The following is a 20,058-nucleotide window of genomic DNA, read 5'->3' on the forward strand; positions in this document are numbered from 1 at the left end:
TCAAGGATGGTCTAGTTGTTATTACTCAGTCCTGCCTCAGTGCAGGGGTTTGACTAGATGACCTGTTGATGTCCCTTCCAGTCCTACATTTCTGTGATTCACACTGAATTGCCTTGTGCCACTGTCTAGTAGTAGTGGCACACAGTTCTCTGACATGCAGGTTTATAAAATTGTAGTTAATATACAGTTTAGAGCATAGCAATTTTAAAGCTCTGCATGTTCAGACCAACTGAGCTGAAAATTGTGATCTATAGTATTCAAAACTATTAAGATGTGGGCTGAAATAAAATCAGCATGAATTGCTCAACAATATCAATGGAATCAGCATTGCGCTGCTATATATTGTAAAACATTACAGTGAAATCTTGCAAGTATTACATAGCACGCCACCTTGCCCAAGTGGTAACTAAGCACAACATCTTCCTGTTTCAACATTCTTAACTTGTATCCCTCCTGGAAGTTGTTTTTTTTCAAACACTGAATGCTGCTAAGTTATGAGTTTTAACAGGTTTTTTTTCTTTTAAACCACAGCACTGAATGTTATTCTAAAATTGTTTTCCAAATATTCTTAAACTCCCAGTTTATCCCCTGCTGATGTTCATTGTGAAAAGTATTGCAGGTCTAATAATAATATTTGGCACTTCTGTAATTCACTGTCCAACATGTGTTTTGTGCCCTCCTCTGGTGGATTTTTAGAGGATAACTGTATAGCTACCAGCTAAGGGAGTTATAGCTTGAACTCAAGTAGTAGAAGCTCATGCTTTTAAGTCTGGATGGCTCAGGTTCAATCTTTGGTGACTAGCTATGATGGAGGTTGCTACACTTATAATCCCTTTAATCAGAAGTTCTGAATATGCTTTGTTGTGGGCAGAACTAGCCTATAGTTAAGCAACCGAAAATTTAGAATGGGAAGTGTTGACATGTTGGGAAGCGTTATAATTTTGCCAATCTGGAACGAACATCCCATCTGAGGGATGGGGGCGGGGAGAGAGGAGAGTGAGACAGGACCAGGAAACTGGGACAAGGAATCCAGAGTGGTAGTGGGGGGCAGTTGAAATCAGATGAGGAGCTGGGGCAGGTTAGACAGCAATAGGACAGACATAGACTGGAGGGGACGGGGAAGAATGGTCTTTGACTACTAGAGACCACTCCGTTCTCCGAACATTTGATTCGCGGGAAGCAGGGGAGGGGGAAGAGTAGGGGGCGAAGCGTTCAGGGGAAGGGGCAGAGTTGGGGCGGGGACTTTGGGGAAGGGGCGGAGTTGAGGCGGGACCGGGGGCCCTTGGAGTGTCCTCTTTTTCCAGGACTGCAATATGGTAACCCTACCCTTACCAGTCATAAACCAATCCTTTCCCAGTGAAGGAATCATATGGAAATTTCTGTGATGTTAATACTCAGTGGGTGGATTCTCTACTGTTCTATCCCTGCTCCTAAACCCATAAGAGGAAGGAAACGTCTGTATAATATATTATATTATTGCAAGCAGTGCTAAACTAGCTGGTTATTTAATTCATGCTGTAGAAACTTTCTAGTCAAACCTCATTTTTGCTCCTGCAACTGTTCCTCTTCCTATTCCCCTTGGGGAGAAGAAGTGGCAGTGAGAGATTTTAGGCTGCAGGGAGAGGAAGACCCGGGACTCCAGGGCGAACAATGACTTTCCCCTGGCTTTTCACAATGAGATAAAATTCCTCTCTCAAGGAAAACTGAAGTCAACAATGACTTGTCTCCCTGAAACATTGCTTCAGCCCCAGGGTTGAAGGCTAAGCAGCACCCATTGCCTGGTCTGATTATACAGTTGATTACAAGATAATCCCTTGAATATTTCATGCAGGAACGAGTGTGCAGCGTCCGGGCAGTGCAGTAACATGAGCAGCTGAGATGCAGCCTTATAAAAAATTTCCCCACTTACCTTCCACCAGGTAGCACAGCAGAGTCTTGCAGACACAAACTGAACTGTTTGCAGGAGAAAGAAACCAGGAACATCTAATCCTTGCAGCAATGTCTTTTTGAGACAGAGCTGAATATGATCTAAAGCTCTGGCTTTGTGTTTGTTTTCCCTCCTCTTGCCATCCAGTGAGTTGTTAGGAATGACTATGCCAGGCTGTTGTTGATCCTTTATGAATCAGGAGGGAAAGATGCTGGAATTTCAGCAAAGAGGTGCCATGGCCTCTCAGGTTGTGGGTGGTTGTTTCCCTTCCCTCGGTAATGGTGATTACTGAAACAGAAGGTCTGGCTAATTAGCTCCAGTGTGTAGTTTGCTTAAAGCAGGCTCAAGCTGGGATGGAAATAGCCGCTAGTGCTGTTCACAGATTAAGCCAGTACAGAACCAGGAGCAGATTACACACACTATCAACATAGCCACATCTTCTTAGTACTGTTGCAACTTCCAGCCAAAGTCCTCACAGCAATATGGAAGCACAAGCACACGGTAAGTTTACCCTCTGCTTCTTAGTTAGTTGTCTGTGAGACAAAGTAATTGAGTGGGAGGAGGGCAAGGACTATCTTGTATGGACTCCAGCTGTTTTCCTTTAGTGCATTTTATTTTCAGGGGCCAATAGCTCTGGCCCATAAAAAAATGTCTTCTTGGATTTATAAGCAGGGCTTGGTTTCTAATGGCAGTCTCAAAAATAAGTCGAGGACAGTTTGTATGACCTGCATGAGAAAGCAAGTCACAGGCAGTGAGTAATACTGGATTTTTGCTCTTTTCTTCTGTGGTTCCCTTACTACAGATATAATTGAGAGGGAGAACAATATCCTTTTCAGAGGAGTATTAAGATGTAATAAACTCACAGTTCCCATATGTACAAAACAAGTCCCCTCGATGTATAAAACATGCAAAGTTTGAATCCCTAATGTATAAGATTAGGTTTATGCTTATTGTTAATATTGTTGCACTATTACCTTTGTTTGTATAGTTAAAAATTCCACAGTTGTTTGTAGTATAGCTCATTGATTTCAGGGGTTTATATCTTTACTCTGAGCTTTGGGACTCAGCATGCTGTACGAGAGAGATGTAGTATTATTATTAGGGCTGTCAAGCAATTAAAAAAATTAATCACGATTAACCACGCAATTAAAAAAATTAATTATGATTAATCGCACTGTTAAGCAATAATAGAATACCATTTATTTAAATATTTTTGGATGTTGTCTACATTTTCAAATATATTGATTTAAATTACAACACAAAATACAAAGTGTACAGTGCTCACTTTATACTTATTTTTGATTACAAATATTTGCACTGTAAAAAACAAGAAATATTATTTTTCAATTCACCTAATACAAGTACTGTAGTGCAATCTCTTTATCATGAAAGTTGAACTTACAAATTTAGAATTATGTACAAAAAAATGCATTCAAAAAGAAAACAATGTAAAACTTTAGAGCCTACAAGTCCACTCAGTCCTATTTCTTGTTCAACCAATTGCTCAGACAAACAAGTTTGTTTACATTTGCAGGAGATAATGCTGCTTGTTCACAATGTCATCTGAAAGTGAAAACAAGCGTTCTCATGGCACTGTTGTAGCCGGCGTCGCAAGATATTTACATGCCAGATGCGCTAAAGATTCATATGTCCCTTCATGCTTCATCCACCATTCCAGAGGACATTCATCCATGCTGATGACAGGTTCTGCTTGATAACAATCCAAAGCAGTGTGGACCGATGCATGTTCATTTTCATTATCTGAGTCAGATGCCACCAGCAGAAGGCTGACTTTCTTTTTTGGTGGTTCGGATTCTGTAATTTTGTGCATCGGAGTGTCACTCTTTTAAGACTTCTGAAAGCATGCTCCACACCTCATTCCTCTCAGATTTTGGAAGGCATTTCAGATTCTTAAACCTTGGGTCAAGTGCTGTAGCTATCTTTAGAAATCTCACATTGGTACCTTCTTTGCGTTTTGTCAAATCTGCAGTGAAAGTGTTCTTAAAATGAACCACATGTGCTGAGTCATCATCCAAGACTACTATAACATGAAATATATGGCAGAATGCGGGTAAAACAGAGCCAAGGAGTTCAGTCACAAAATGAATTAATGCATTATTTTTTTAACGAGCGTCATCAGCATGGAAGCATGTCCTCTGGAATGGTGGCTGAAGCATGAAAGGGAATACAAATGTTTAGCATTTCTGGCATGTAAATACCTTTCAATGATGGCTACAAAAGTCCCATGCAAACACCTGTTCTCACTTTCAGGCCATTGTAAATAAGAAGCAGGCAGCAGTACAGTATCTCCCGTAAATGTAAACAAATTTGTTTGTCTTAGCGATTGGCTGAACAAGAAGTAGGACTGAGTGGACTTGTAGGCTCTTAAATTTTACATTGTTTTGTTTTTGACTGCAGTTATGTAACAAAAAAAAATCTACATATGTAAGTTACACTTTCACAATAGAGATTGCACTACAGTACTTGTATGAGGTGAATAGAAAAATACTATTTCTTTTGTTTATCATTTTTATAGTGCAAATATTTGTAATAAAAATCATATAAAGTGAGCAGTGTAGACTTTTGTATTCTGTGTTGTAACTGAAATCAATATATATGAAAATGTAGAAAAACATCCAAAAATATGTAATGAATTTCAATTGGTATTCTATTGTTTAATAGTGTGATTAAAACTGTGATTAATCGTGATTAATTTTTTTGAGTTAATCGTGTGAGTTAACTGCGACTGACCGCCCTAATTATTATGCCACCCCAACTAGCCCCGCCCTCTGCAAAATTATTATTCTTGTAACATGCTTCATATCACAATCCATATTGTGAAGTAGTCCTTAAGATTCTGGGCCTGACTCTGACCTTGTTAACATCAATTTTATACCAGTTTTATACCATCGTTACCCCCATTGTTTTCAATAGAAAAAATATTCCCTATTTACATCAGGGTAAATGAAAATAAGGCCTTTTAGATGGCTTTTGGGGGCTGGGATGGAGAGAGGTCAGTATAAGAAAGGTAAATCACACACACTTTTTATATACTATGTGGATGGCTTGGTGTGATGTTATCTAATTAAAATATAACCATATAGATCATTGTTGCAACCACTGTTATATATTTGCAACAAATCTTGTACAAATGTTGTCTAGGGAGGCGTCTATGAAAAGGTTATTATTTGCTGGTTATGATTATGCTATCTGTATGCATGTATCATTTTTATATTTGAAGTTACGAGTATTGGCTTTATACTTGTATTTCAAATGTTTGCTCCTGGGATCCCGCCCACAAGGTAGCTAGCCAGCATATCTTGAAAGGACTATTCAAATTAAGTGGCTCATCAAGAAACACTTGGTTGACAATGGACCATGGGAGATGCCCTTCAACAGTGAATGGACTGTCATGTAAACGTGCTGTCTGGAGTGTAGGCTTCCTGCAATGACTCAGCGAAATTGGGCATGAACATGTGACACCATCTTGTTGCTGTAATTTTCCACAGTAAGAACAATGGGATGCCCTCCACATGCCAAAAACTATAAAAGGCCCTGGAAACACATCCATTTTGTCTTCAGTCCTGCTTCTTACCTCTGAAAGAACTTTGCTACAAACTGAAGCTCTGAACAAAGGACTGAATGACCCATCCAAGCTGTGGATGTACTCCAGAGACTTGACTTAAGCCAGGTGTTTATTCCATCACTGCTACAAGCATGAACCAAAAAATTTGCAACTAGTGTATGTATTTGATTCTTTTAACCAATTTTAACTCTCACCTTCCTTTCTTTTTATGAATAAGCCTTTAGATTTTAGATACTAAAAGATTGGTATCAGCGTGATTTTTCGGTAAGTTCTAAGTCAGGGATAGGCAACCTGCAGGAAGCCGCGGCCAGCACATCCCTCGGCCCGCGCTGCTTCCCGCAGCCCCCATTGGCCTGGAGCGGCGAACCGCAGCCAGTGGGAGCCGCAATTGGCCGAACCTGTGGACGTGGCAGGTAAACAAACTGGCCTGGCCTGCCAGGGGGCTTACCCTGGCGGGTCGCGGGCCAAAAGTTGCCGATCGCTGTTCTAAGTTATATATTGACCTGGGTGTATGGCTGGTCCTTTGGGATCAGAAGAATCTTTCATTTGATGAGACTGGTTGTAAAAAACCACTCATCTCTGAATCCAGTGTTTTTGGTGGTGATATATAAGAACTGGAAAGCCTGAGAAAACTGTCTTTATATTTTATTAGCCAGTGTGGTAAAACAAAAGTTTACTTTTGTTGCTGGTTTGGTATATCCTATGGGGGATTAGCCACCAGTCTTAGGGTGTATGTGCCCTATTTCTCAGCAGTTCATCCTGAATTTGGCATCCTCAGTTGTGACCCACTGAGGCACGGTTACAGTAGCATAGTCGGCAGGATCCACAGAACCAGGTCAATTAAGCTTTGGATCAGAACCCCACACTATTAAAATTTGAATGTTGATATTAAGTTTTAAAGGTTAAAGATCAGTGACCATGAGCCAGGTGGCATCAGCAGAAGCAATGAAACTGCAAGCCCTGAGAGACAGCCTGTGTCTTGAACAAAGACTGGCAGAACTTAGAATGCTAGAGAAGCAAGCCTTGGCCCAGCTGGAAAAAGAAGCCCATGCAAGGCATATGGAACAGCTTGCTGCTGAGGAGAGGGTTCGGCAGATGCAACAAGAAACTGCTAGACTTGAGCAATGGAAGAATGACAGAAACTGTATCATCTTGAAAGTCCAGTTTATAACAATGTTGGCATGTTGTATGACTCTGAGCAGTTGCCTGTGTTTAACCAGTTTTGCTATGGCCAGGGAGAGGGTGACTCTAACCTGGGGAAGGTGGAAAATAGCTGTTTGTCTGTGCAAAAAAGCAGTTTATGTGTAAATGAATTTTCTGAATGTCTGTCTAGTATCTCAGAAGTGAATCTGGAATTAGATAAAGCACAGAGAAAACTCATTGGTCAGGAAAATGTTTCTCTAGAACAGATTGAAGTTGATGGTCAAGTTGAAGCCCTAACTGAGGAAGAAAAGGGTAGATTTTTTTTTTTATTAGTGATGGATTGTTGGCAAGTAAAATTTGTGAAAGTCATCCTGAAAAAGGGAGATGCGATTTTCTTAAAGTAGCTCAGTGTAATGAGACTCTATTTGTGGAGAATAGCAGTTTATCTGTTGGGAGGGGCAACTTGCCTGTTACAGAAGCTGTATCACTTTCCAGGTATGTGTCTGAAATCAGCCCTGGGTGCTGGGACAAAGGAAAGGTTATCTCCAATTATTTGTCTGTTTTGAATAGCAGCAGCAGCATGCCTGCTGAGGAAAAGTATCAGAGGGGTAGCCATGTTAGTCTGAATCTGTAAAAAGCAACAGAGGGTCCTGTGGCACCTTTAAGACTAACAGAAGTATTGGGAGCATAAGCTTTCGTGGGTAAGAACCTCACTTCTTCAGTTGCAAGTAATGGAAATCTCCAGAGGCAGGTATAAATCAGTATGGAGATAACGAGGTTAGTTCAATCAGGGAGGGTGAGGTGCTCTGCTAGCAGTTGAGGTGTGAACACCAAGGGAGGAGCAACTGCTTCTGTAGTTGGATAGCCATTCACAGTCTTTGTTTAATCCTGATCTGATGGTGTCAAATTTGCAAATGAACTGGAGCTCAGCAGTTTCTCTTTGGAGTCTGGTCCTGAAGTTTTTTTGCTGTAAGATGGCTACCTTTACATCTGCTATTGTGTGGCCAGGGAGGTTGAAGTGTTCTCCTACAGGTTTTTGTATATTGCCATTCCTGATATCTGACTTGTGTCCATTTATCCTCTTGCGTAGTGACTGTCCAGTTTGGCCAATGTACATAGCAGAGGGGCATTGCTGGCACATGATGGCATATATAACATTGGTGGACGTGCAGGTGAATGAGCCGGTGATGTTGTAGCTGATCTGGTTAGGTCCTGTGATGGTGTTGCTGGTGTAGATATGTGGGCAGAGTTGGCATCGAGGTTTGTTGCATGGGTTGGATCCTGAGTTAGAGTTGTTATGGTGCGGTGCGTGGTTGCTGGTGAGAATATGCTTAAGGTTGGCGGGTTGTCTGTGGGCGAGGACTGGCCTGCCTCCCAAGGTCTGTGAAAGTGAGGGATCATTGTCCAGGATGGGTTGTAGATCACTGATGATGCGTTGGAGAGGCTTAAGCTGAGGACTGTAGGTGATGGCCAGTGGAGTTCTGTTGGTTTCTTTTTTGGGCCTGTCTTGTAGCAGGAGGCTTCTGGGTACACGTCTGGCTCTGTTGATTTGTTTCTTTATTTCCTTGTGTGGGTATCGTAGTTTTGAGAATGCTTGGTGAAGATCTTGTAGGTGTTGGTCTCTGTCTGAGGGGTTGGAGCAGATGTGATTGTACCTCAGTGCTTGGCTGTAGACGATGGATCGTGTGGTGTGTCCGGGGTGGAAGCTGGAGGCATGAAGGTAGGCGTAGCGGTCGGTGGGTTTTTGGTATAGGGTGGTGTTAACGTGGCCATCGCTTATTTGTATGGTGGTGTCTAGGAAGTGGACCTCCCGTGTAGATTGGTCCAGGCTGAGGTTGATGGTGGGGTGGAAGCTGTTGAAATCATGGTGGAATTCTTCCAAGGTCTCCTTCCCATGGGTCCAGATGATGAAGATGTCATCAATGTAGCGTAGGTAGAGAAGGGGCGTGAGTGGACGAGAGCTGAGGAAGCGTTGTTCCAGGTCAGCCATAAAAATGTTGGCATATTGTGGGGCCATGCGGGTGCCCATAGCGGTGCCACTGGTCTGGAGGTATATATGCACTGGTCTGGAGGTATATATTGTCACCCAATGCCCGAGACGATGGGGCGTCCAGGATTTCCAGGTTTGTGGATCTTGGGTAGTAGATAGAATAACCCCGGTCGGGGCTCTAAGAGTATGTTGATTTGTTCCTGTGTTAGTGCTGAGGAAAAGTTTCTTTTCAGTTCTTTTTCTGTGGAGCAAACAGAAGGTGCTTCTCAGTTAATACTACTTAAAAGTTTATCAGTTGTCCCAGAGGTGATTCTGGATTTAAGTGAAACCCAGAAAGAGTCTGTTGTTGCTCAGGAAAATGTTCCTTTAGAGCAGTGGTGGGCCACCTGTGGCCTGTCAGGGTAATTTGCTGGCGGGTCGCTAGACAGTTTGTTTACATTGACCGTCTGCAGGCACGGCCTCCCGCAGCTCTCAGTGGCCGTGGTTAGCCATTCCCAGCTGCAGGAAGTGGCACGGGCCGCAGGTTGCCCACCACTGCTTTAGAGCAAGTCCTAGGTGAAAAGGGTAAGGGCAGAATGTCTGTGAAAGATGAATTGTTGCTTTGAAAGATTCCTGAAGAGAAAAATCTTCATGGTAGTTTTTGCAAGCAGTTTGCTGCAACTGAGGGGTGTGGAAGTGATTTGATTGAGTTAACTCAGGGTGAATCATTGTATAGAGAAAGCAACGGTTTGTTTGGGAGACTTGTTTCAGTTCCTAACTGCCAGAGTCTTTCTGAGGTATATAGATCCACTGACCTTGCTTTGGAAAGATCCAGTGTGGATAGCTTTAAGAAGGTTTCAGATGGAATGAAAATTGTCAGGGAATTTAAACAGCCCTATGATAACCAAGTGGCTGTGTTTGGTCAGCCTGTTGGGGAGACTATGTTGTTGGAACATGAATGTCTCCATGCTAATTCTTTGGGTAAGCAGTGTGTGGTGACTCAGGTACTGAGGAAAGATTGGGTTACTGGTTTTTCAAAGCGCACAGCCTTATGACTGAACCCACAAAGATGCAAGGGAGAGCAGGCAAACTCTCACCCTTAGACACTTTGGATTTGTTTGGTATCTCTTTAAAACAGAGTCCAAGTCCAGTTTCTAAGCTGCTGCTGGTGGATCCACAAGCATGCAGGAGAGTGTCTGTGTAGATGTTCATAGCACAGAGGAACTGCAGTTCGTGAACACACCTTGCCAGCAAAGGAGTTCCTGTAAGCAGGAAGGTTCAGTTTTCAACCTTCTAGGAAAAAAAAAAAGGGGGGGGGGGGGGGGGGGGGAGGACCCAATCCTGCTGATGGGAAGAATGAGTACCCAGCCTTGAAATTGGTAGCAAATGAGAATTTGAAAGTTAGTGTCTGGGTTGTTACAATCTACCTGGCTAACAAGGGAAGGGGAAGATCTGCCCCATAGCTGGTAGCACTGAGGACACATCTGGCCAGCCAAGGGATTTAGTAAGACAAAAGACATGGTATGACCAAGATACTTACAATCACTGACTTGTAACAAATTTAGTGTTACTGATAAGGTTTAACCTTCTAATGTATTTGATTTTTATGTCAACCCTGGTAAAAATGTACAATGTGCCTAATCTTTTGGAAAAACCCTTAAACATGTTAAGAGGATACATAGGAACACACTTTATGTTAAAAGGCCTTGTGATACTGAAATTTCACACTTAATGCCTATGAATAGTCTTGAAGATTTTCTCAGCAGAAAAGACATTCCAGACCTAAAGTGCTGTACAAAACGGGAAACTGAGGCACACTACCACATTGCTTTCATGGCTAAATGCCAAGATTCCTACACTACAGAGAACATTAATATCTACATTGACTTGATGTTAATTGGGTTCCAAACATTTGCCAGAGCTTGTATGAATAAATTAGCTATTTTCATTAGCTCTTGGCAAGATCACATGAAACATACAGGAATTGCGCTGCAAGAGCAGATCCAATCCACTATTGGTCTAACCAAGTTTTATCTTGGGTTTGTAAAGGGATTCAACAATATCGTTAAACATAATTTTGATAAACCATTTCTGTTATACACTAATACTTCTAATATTGGGTTAGAAGCTGTAGTAATACAAAACCAAGAATGGGAAGTTCCCATGATGCATTCAGTAATGTCTGGGACACCACTTCCTGCATCAGTTTTGCATTGGGGGAGTGATGTTATCTAATTAAAATATAAACATATAGATAATTGTTGCAATCACTGTTCTATATTGGCAGCAAATATTGTACAAAGGTTGTCAAGTGAGGTGTCTATGAAAAGGTTATGATTTGCTGGTTATGATTATGCTATCTGCATGTATCATTTTTGTGTTTGAAGTTATAGTATTGGCTTTATACCTGTATTTCAAATGTTTGCTCCTGGGATACCGCCCACAAGGTAGCTAGTCAGCACATCTTGAAGGGACTATTCAAATTAAGTGGCTTATCAAGAAACACTTGGTTCACAGTGGACTATGGGAGATGCCCATCTACAGTGAATGGACTGTCATGTAAATGTGCTGTCTGGAGTGTAGGTAATGGCTTCCTGCAATGACTGAGCAAAATTGGGCATGAACATGTGACTTGCCCATGTACCTCCAAACAGGGCTTTGGAGCGGAGCCCGGAGCTGGAGCGTGGAGCAGCTCTGGAGCAGTGGAGCTGCAGGTTTTTGCCTGGAGCTGGAGCGGAGCTGGAGCACAGCTCCAAAGCCCTGCCTCCAAACACCATGTTGTTGCTGTAATTTTCAACAGTAAGAACAATGGGATGCCTTCAACATGGCAAAAGCTATAAAAGGGCCTGGAAACACATCCATTTTGTCTTTAATCCTATTTATTCCATCACTGCTACAAGCCTGAACCAAGAACTTTGCACTTACTGTATGTATTTGATTCTTTTAACCAATTTTTAACTCTCACCTTTCTTTCTTTCTTTTTATGAATAAGCCCCTTTAGATTTTAGATACTAAAGGATTAGCATCAGCATGATTTTTGGATAAAATCTAAGTTATATATTGACCTGGGTGTGTGGCTGGTCCTTTGGGATCAGAAGATCCGAATTATTTGATGAGACTGGTTATAAAAAACACTCATCTCTGAATCCAGTATTTTTGGTGGTGATATAAGAACTGGAATGCCTGAGAAAACGGTCTTTATGTTTTCTTGTTAGCCAGTGTGGTGAAACAAAAGTTTACTTTTGTTGCTGGTTTGGTATATCCTATGGGGGATTAGACACCAGTCTTGGGCTGTATTTGCCCTATTTCTCAGCAGTTTATTCTGAATTTGGCATCCTCCGTTGTGACCCACTGAGGCACAGTTACACTTGGCTCACTCCCTTTAAAAGGTCCTCAGATCAATGATCTATTGTGTAAACAAAGATCATGTGCATGCACTGGGATGGTCAGATTCTAATCTCAGAGATGGGATGTACACTATTCTGACCATGGGCTGCAGGTAATGAAGGCTGGGGGAGGCTAAGCCTCCCGGAACCTCTGGGGCAGGGGCTGCGGCAGGGCTCAGAGCTCCTCTGGGCGGCCGGGGCTCAGGGCTCCTACGGACTGCTCTGGGCGCCGGCGCCGGGGCTTGGGGCTGTGCCAGTGAGTTGGCCAGTGAGAGTGCGGGGTGGAAGGGTGATGTGGGGGCAGAGCCTTGGGAAGAAGAGGAGGGGCAAGAGGCTAGCCTCCCCAAATGGGGAGTGCACGCACAGCCCATGGTTCTGGCCCTTTTCAGCAGTCACAGTGATGCATGGTGTGCAGTGTACAACTGAAAATAGACTCTGACTTAACTCAGTATTCTTAATTTTTTTTCAACTAGTTTCTGTGTCAATGCAGTAGATGCTCATAACCAGGGCTTAAATTCTCATAGAATATGTACCAGATTCCCTGCAAATGGTATAAAAACTCTAAGGGGTTGAAAGTATTTACCAGAGCTCCACTCTGGACAGCTCTGGCTGAATTTAAGTCCTGCTCATAACCCACTGAAGCAGATGAAGTCTCATGTACAAAGACAAATACCACTCCCCTGTCCCCTACACAAGCAAACTGACAGTCTCCCCCATGCACACACCCTGTTCATGTGATTGTCAGCTATATGGCCAGCATTTAAAGTAGGAGGGACAAGTTTGGCTGATGTAGAAAAATATAAAAATATAAGCGAGGAGAAGGGGTGTGTCCTCTTTGGAAAAACTTGAATGTCAAGTGCGACTGTCTAAATTTTAGCTTTAAAGAGATTTTAATGTGAAAGTACTCAAGCACATTGGGAATATCCAGCCATTCTAGGCCAACAGAACTTGCCAGAGGCAAGCATGCTCTGCGACAGATACTGCCCCACAACTAGAAAATGAACTCTGGTATTTTCCATGAGGCACACACAAATCCTATTCTAAACACAAGCAAAAATTCAACAGGGACATTGTAATAAGCTATAAAACTGAAGTAGTCTTCTTGCCAAACTACCATCTACACCCAAGTATGTGAAGGCCCCAACTTCCTGGATAGCAATGTTCCTGATATAGAAAATACTACATGCTCTCTGCTCTTCGGTGCTCTTTCAAATCTGTACTCTCCTCACCTTTGGCCACCCATGTTCCTAGTCTTCCCTCCTCTTCATCTTTCAGTTGCCCCTCCGTCCTGCATGCATCTCTGTTGTTTGCTGAGGGGCGGGGGGAGGGGGGTGAGCATCTCCACCCAGTCAGGTCCATTCTTGCTGTGCTCTCAGTGACAGGGGAGTACTTGTGCCTGAGGCCTGGTCTACACTGGGGGGGGGATCGATCTAAGATATGCAACTTCAGCTACAAGAATAGCGTAGCTGAAGTCGACGTATTTTAGATTGACTTAGAATCACTTACTTCGCGTCCTCGCGGCGCGGGATCGATGGCCGCCACTCCCCTGTCGACTCCGCTTCCGTCTCTCGCCGTGGTGGAGTTCCGGAGTCGACAGCAGAGCGATCGGAGATCGATCACTACCCGCCGATCTGGTAGATAGTGTAGACGTACCCTGAGAGTCTATCAAAGGAGAACAGCTGTAGCCCCTGGGGCTTCAGCCAGTGCTGGGTTGGTTGGTCCATCCAATCCAGGCACTGCCAGCAAAGAGCCATGCTCCCCCTTGGCTGCCTCTCTTAGGCCTGGTCCACACTACCCCCCCCACTTCGGACTAAGGTACGCAAATTACTGAATTCGAAGTACCTTAGTCCGAACTTACCGCGGGTCCAGACGCTGCAGGCAGGCTCCCCCGTCGATGCCGCGTACTCCTCTCGCTGACCTGGAGTACCGGCGTCGACGGCGAGCACTTCCGGGATCGATCCGGGATCGATTTATCGCGTCTAGACAAGACGCGATAAATCGATCCCAGAACACCGATTGCTTGCCGTCGGACCCGGAGGTAAGTGTAGACGTACCCTTAGTGAGCAAAACTGCAACACAGTTGGAAATGAGCTGCTTGGAGCTCCCGAGCTACAGGCCTATGTACATCTGCTCTAGACCAATATGGATTTATGAGAATCATTACGGGTCTCTTATGCCAACAGCTCTTGCATATTCAAGTAATGTTCAATGTGTTTACACAAGAGATCATAAACTCATGAACAAACCACTCTCATTGAGTAGGTGATCCATCTATTACAAGCCCCCTGAAATGTTATAATCACAACGTGGGGGACAAAAATGCATAATGTGCCAAAATTATATCTGGTGTAGAACTGCCCCAAACACAGTGGCGTTACCGGAGAGAGTATTTTGTGCTTAATATACACTCCCACTAGCACCTTTTAGGAATCAAAGAAACTGGTGACAGACAAGACCTCTTCGATCATCAAGATCATCTCCATGGGGTCAATGCAGGACAAATCCCTACGGCACATTTTCTAGTGCTTTGTCCAGTCTAGCTTCTCAATCTTCAAAGCAGAATCATAAAAGAACTATAATTCATAGGAAGAATCATTTTAAACTGAGTTTGGTAATTATATCTTTAGAAAAAGGGAAGGGATTTCTGAGTTTTTAATGCTCAAATTCCCCTCTTACCTTCTTTTTGTGTGGCTCTCGAAATAGATGATTTGAAACATCTAATCTAACTACTTTTGAGGAAGCACGCTGGACCTGTTACTCTAGAACAGCATTTTTTTAAAGTAGGAAGTCCATTATTTTGTTTAATTTGACTTAAGCATTTCCCCTTGAGCCCTGCTACTTCTGAATACAACAAACTGATGTTTCATTAAAGTGTATTCCCTTGTGCCTGAGATTTTTTTTCTACCGCAGTGTTAAATAATATAGTGTTTTGAAAATAACAACCTAATGGCTAAACATGGTGACTTAAAGAAAGGCTCCAAGAAAAGAACTTGTACAAGTACTGAACTTGACGTATATGTGTAGTCCCATTTAAATCAATAGGCCTACTTGCACGAGTAAAGATCAGCACTTGTGTAAGTGTTCACCAGGATTGGGGCCAAAAAGCACACATATATAACGTATAGTTGCAACATGGATACCTGTAACATAAGCAGGTGTGACTGCAAATCCAACTAACTAACTCCATTCTCATAGCTAATTGGAGCATGGCAATGGAGAACAGGTGTACCAACTAACATGTCTGAATGGCAGATGCTTCTAATGTGCTCATGCAGTCTGCTCTGGATGCTGAGCTACACCTCATGAGGTGGTGCCTTCAGCCAGATTTAGGCTACCGTTCTGAATGTTGCTAGAAAAAGAGGAATAGATGGAAATCAATGGAAACAAGCTGGTTCCTCTGTGTGCTAAATACAGCACAATTTACAAGGTGTTAATTGACCCCTTTGCTAGTGGTTTCATGCTGGCGAGCCAAACTGCAAGGATCCCATATGGTTGATGTAAGGATCAGTTGTTCAAAATTTAATGCAAAGAATTTGCCTAGTTAAGGACACTATTGCATGCATGGTCCTTCATCATGCATGCAGTCCTTCCATTTTTACCAGTGTGGGCAGGTTTCTCATGTATTATGCTTCTGCCAAGTATTTTCTAAGTTCATTGCACACCTAGGCTCATATACAGATGGTGCGTTATGCATTTGGGACCAAATTATCTTCCCTGCACAATGCCTGAATAAATGAGCATTGTGCAGGGGGATTCCAAAGTGGGTGGGTTGAATGCTCCTCACTCAGGCTATGGTGTGTCCATGGAGCTACTGCAGGTGATGGCTACTCAAGGTTACAGCCCAAGCCCAGAAGTCTACATCGCAGCTAAACAGTCCCACAGCCTGAGCCCCGTGAGCTCACGTCAGTTGGTGTGGGCCAACAGCGGGTTTTTAATTGCAGTGTATGCAGACCCTCAGTGAATCCTGATTTCTAGTATCAAAGGGGTAGCCGTGTTAGTCTGGATCTGTAAAAGCAGCAAAGAGTCCTGTGGCACTTTATAGACTAACAGACATATAGGAGCATGAGCTTTCGTGGGTGAATACCCACTTCTTCAGATGCATGTCTGTTAGTCTATAAGGTGCCACAGGACTCTTTGCTGATTTCTAGTGTGTTTGTCAGCAGCTCTTTGCAAGTATTTGAAATTTGATCTAGTTTCATTAGACACACAGATCACACGCTGTATTTCTGTTCCTGGATATTCTCTGCCCTGAGAATCAGGTTTCTAGTTTGAATTTAGAATTCACTTTCAGACATTGTTCTCAAACAAACACACACACAATTAAAATGTTCTGCTATGATCATTCCTGCCAGTAATCTCTTCCTCTAGAATGTCTGCAGATTGTGAATACTAAGGACGAGATGACCTCAAGGCCCATAGGACAGAATGGGGGCAGGAGGCACTTGAACTACACTTCCATAGAGGCTCTGCACAACCATAGGCAGATGCAATTTAATGTCAAACTGATTCAAAACAAAACTTTTGGGTTCAGTTGAACACATTGAAGTGTTTTGATTTGAGTTGAACCAACCCTAAATTAAACATTTTGTTTAGAATTTTCTGACAGAAAATCAATTTTTTTTCTGGTCACAATCAAAATTTTCTGGGAGACAATTTTGATTTTTGCAGTAACTGCATTTTCCATTTAAAAAAAAATTTTGACTGAAAATTCCCAACCACCTCTGCTGCTCACCCTTGTGAACCCAGGGTTCATTGTGTACCCCATAAAGAGTGTGAGCATGGTGAAAGTGAACTTGGTTTATAGTTATTGAAAATGTTCTGCAGTGTTTGACCCAGGCTCAGCTAAAAAAAATCAGAAAACTCAAGGCTTATAATTGCCTGTGTTTTGGTCTTGTGAGATGTCTAAGGCTTACATGGAGAATATTGGAGAAATACCATCTGTGGCCTCTGGGACTGAAACTTCCAGTTATTAATTATTTTCCTTGAAATTTCCCTCATGGCCTCATTATGTGCTTCATTAAAGGAAACCAAGTGCGAGGCTTCTTGAGTGCCCAAGGAGAGCTGGTGGGTCAGAATTATGATGTCATTTAAGTTCTGCTGACTTCCATTTGTTGCTTTCTTTTACTAGGGAAGATTAGATTAATCAAGATCTTTTCTTTTTAAACCCTTCCATGCTGGGCATTTTACTAGTTGCCCTTTTACCTTATAGTCGCAGGTAGGTAAAGCCAGCCCCTGGAGAGGACATACAAGAGATGCAGTGGCAAATTCTGTCTCCATTTCTGTGCCAATAGAGCTACTGCAGGTGCTGGCTATTCACCCTGAGAGGCTACTACTCGAACCTTATGTCTACACTGCAATTAAAAACCCTCTACTGGCCCATGCCAGCTGATTTGGGTTTGCAGGGCTCGGGCTGCTGTGGGGCTGTTTAATTGCAGTGTACATGTTTGGGCTTCTACTGCAGCCTGAGCTCTGGGACCCTCCCACCTTGCAGGGAGCAGGTGTAGATGATTCCACCACCATCCTGTCCCTGCAGCAAGCAGAAGGAGCTGCTTTCAGGACACAGGATATAGGGTGACCAGATGTCCCGATTTTAGGGTCTTTTTCTTATATAGGCTCCTATTACCCCCCACCCCCTGTCCTGATTTTTCACACTTGCTGTCTGGTCACCCTACACAGATACAAAGGAAAAAGGGGAGCTACACCCACCACCAGTGATCTCCACAAGGGGAAGATGAAAACCATTATGGGACTTCCGTACTTTCCTAAACAGGAGGGTAGGGAAGAGAAGGACAACTCTTCTCCCAGAGGTTTTCAATGGGGAAAAGTCGCTCCTGAGAGCCATTCCATTGTATTCCCTCCTGAGCTTGGAAGTGCCAGTGTGCTGCTGTCACCCTTTCTCATTCCTCTATTGAAGGGAGAGTGCTGCAATACATTGATGCTTCCTAGAATAGGGCACAAGAACGTACTGTAGATGCAGTGACTCCCTGGGGTTGTGGGAGAGGCTCCCCTTTGGCTTCTCCAATGTGGCAGTAGCTCCTCGCATCTTTCCCCCAGGGGGAGGTGTAACCCATGTCCATTTAGTGTGATGCTCTGTTGCCCTCTAGTGGTGACTGAGCCACATAGGTTGATGAACCTGCTACCGCCTTGGCTAATGTATCTTGGTCTTATTTCAGGTCATAGAGACTCATGCTTTAAGAACCAGAGGTCCCAGGTTCAACTGCTTCTCCCAATGACTCACCCAGGGGTATTGTATTATGTGTGGTGGCCCATACGGTGATTTGAGATGAGGGGATCAACTTTCATCTGTGGCCCAACCACTGTTAGAGGGGGACAGAACACTCAGTATGGGTTACATAGGCGGGAACCCTCAAAATACTTCACCATTACTCTATTTTTCTGTACTGTCACTGGAGTGTGATTTATTTATGTTTTCCTTATTTATAACTAAGCACTCTTTTTGTGCAATACACTCATAGCTGTACATAGCTCTGTACCATATACACACATTTATCTAAGGTTGTAGGGGGAAAGTGTGTGGCTTGTTTGTCTGTGATTAGAAACTATGTCAATATAAGAGATGGGTCACGGTCGTGATGTCCAAATCCCAGATTGTTAAACTTCGCTAGGGTTAATGGTTTGGTTTAAAGGCCCATTCAATTTAGGTTTGGGATTTAACAATGCCAGAACCTCTCATGAGATTTCAGTTCAAAATGTTGAAGTTTTGGGAGATCAGCCATTAGTCTTAGATTTCTGACATCTTCATCCTCACTAGATTTTGGCTGCATAAAACTGGATCTGAAATATCAGCCCTTTCAGGTCAGGATAAAAGATGGAACCAAACCAGGACGAGCAGGATTGCATCCAGTGCTCTGAACCTAACGTCTCCTGAAATTCAAAATTCAGGTTTTGAGGTTTCTGATTTGGCCCATCTCTGTTGCAAGGGAAAGCCAGAATAAATGTTGTACTTTCAACCTTGGCTTTTGTATTTCTTGACTTTGGAGTGTTCAGGTACGCAGCCTTTGTATTACATTATGGTAGTTTTCCTAATACTATTTAATACTTTGAATCACCTTCCATTTGAGGATGTGAAAGCATTTCACTAACATTAATGAATTTAATCTCAAGAACCTTCTGAGGTTAGTAACTATCCCCATTTTGCAGATGGGGGAAACTGAGGCACAGAGAAATTACCTGTGCTTGCCAAAGCTGGGGCCATGAATTATTTACAGAGTTTGGAGCAGAACGTAGACCTTCTAAAGTCTAGTTCTGTGCTTCAACCAGTAGATTAAAATATTTCTGAACACTGAAACAAGGACAGAAATGTTTTTATCAAATATATTTGGTTTCAGTGCAGCTGAGGTATGCAAATTGAAAAATGTTTGTTTATTCAGCAGGTCACACACAAATATCTGGCATTTCATTTTGTGGGTGTATGTGGTCTTTTTTTATGCTCATCTCCACACACTCAAGTTCTATACACGCTGACAGAAAGTCCCTATGACCCGCACTGACTCAGTCATTTACAGACATGGTTGCACAAAAAGCAGATGTATGGACTGCTGACAATTTTGTCTTTGACCCTCAGATATTCCTTTAACGCCTTCGCATCCTACCCAAAATGGAGAGCAAAGAGCAGAATCCATTGGGAGCTCTTCTTCAACTTACAACAACAAATACCTCACAGTTCCTCAGACCCGGCCTTCTGTGCATTTTGGCAGAATCAATGGGGCTTTTGAGCCATCTGGCCGCATGGAGACTCACAACAATTCTGTAAGTAGGATTATTATAATCATTGACTTATTCCTCTAGTGCTCTTGATGAAGGTGGGGGTGGGGTGATGGGGGGGAGAGAGAGGGAGCATTGAATGTTCCTTCTATATATATTACTTACAACGTGGCTTTACTGTGAAAAGTAACTAGGCAAAAAATGCCACTACCTTACTCAACAGATCTGCTTCCTCTGCCTATTCTGAGGTACAGCTACTGACTTCAGCCACTATATTACATTTTTACTCCTGTTGGTCTGGCAGACCCAACACAGCTCAGAG

General features: G+C 43.0%; 1 protein-coding gene across 1 annotated transcript in view; it reads left to right on the forward strand.

Moving 5' to 3' along the window:
• Window positions 1–2,280: 2,280 nt before the first annotated feature.
• Window positions 2,281–20,058, forward strand: part of ANO2 (anoctamin 2) — a 301,983-nt gene continuing 284,205 nt past the window's right edge. The window contains 2 exon segments of the mRNA XM_026652275.1: window positions 2,281–2,428; window positions 19,597–19,781. Of these exon segments, the coding sequence (XP_026508060.1) occupies window positions 2,281–2,428; window positions 19,597–19,781 (333 nt within the window).

This window comes from Terrapene carolina, unplaced genomic scaffold, assembly GCF_002925995.2.
Source record: "Terrapene carolina triunguis isolate 2854851 unplaced genomic scaffold, T_m_triunguis-2.0 Scaffold112, whole genome shotgun sequence".
Classification (NCBI taxonomy): domain Eukaryota; kingdom Metazoa; phylum Chordata; order Testudines; family Emydidae; genus Terrapene; species Terrapene triunguis.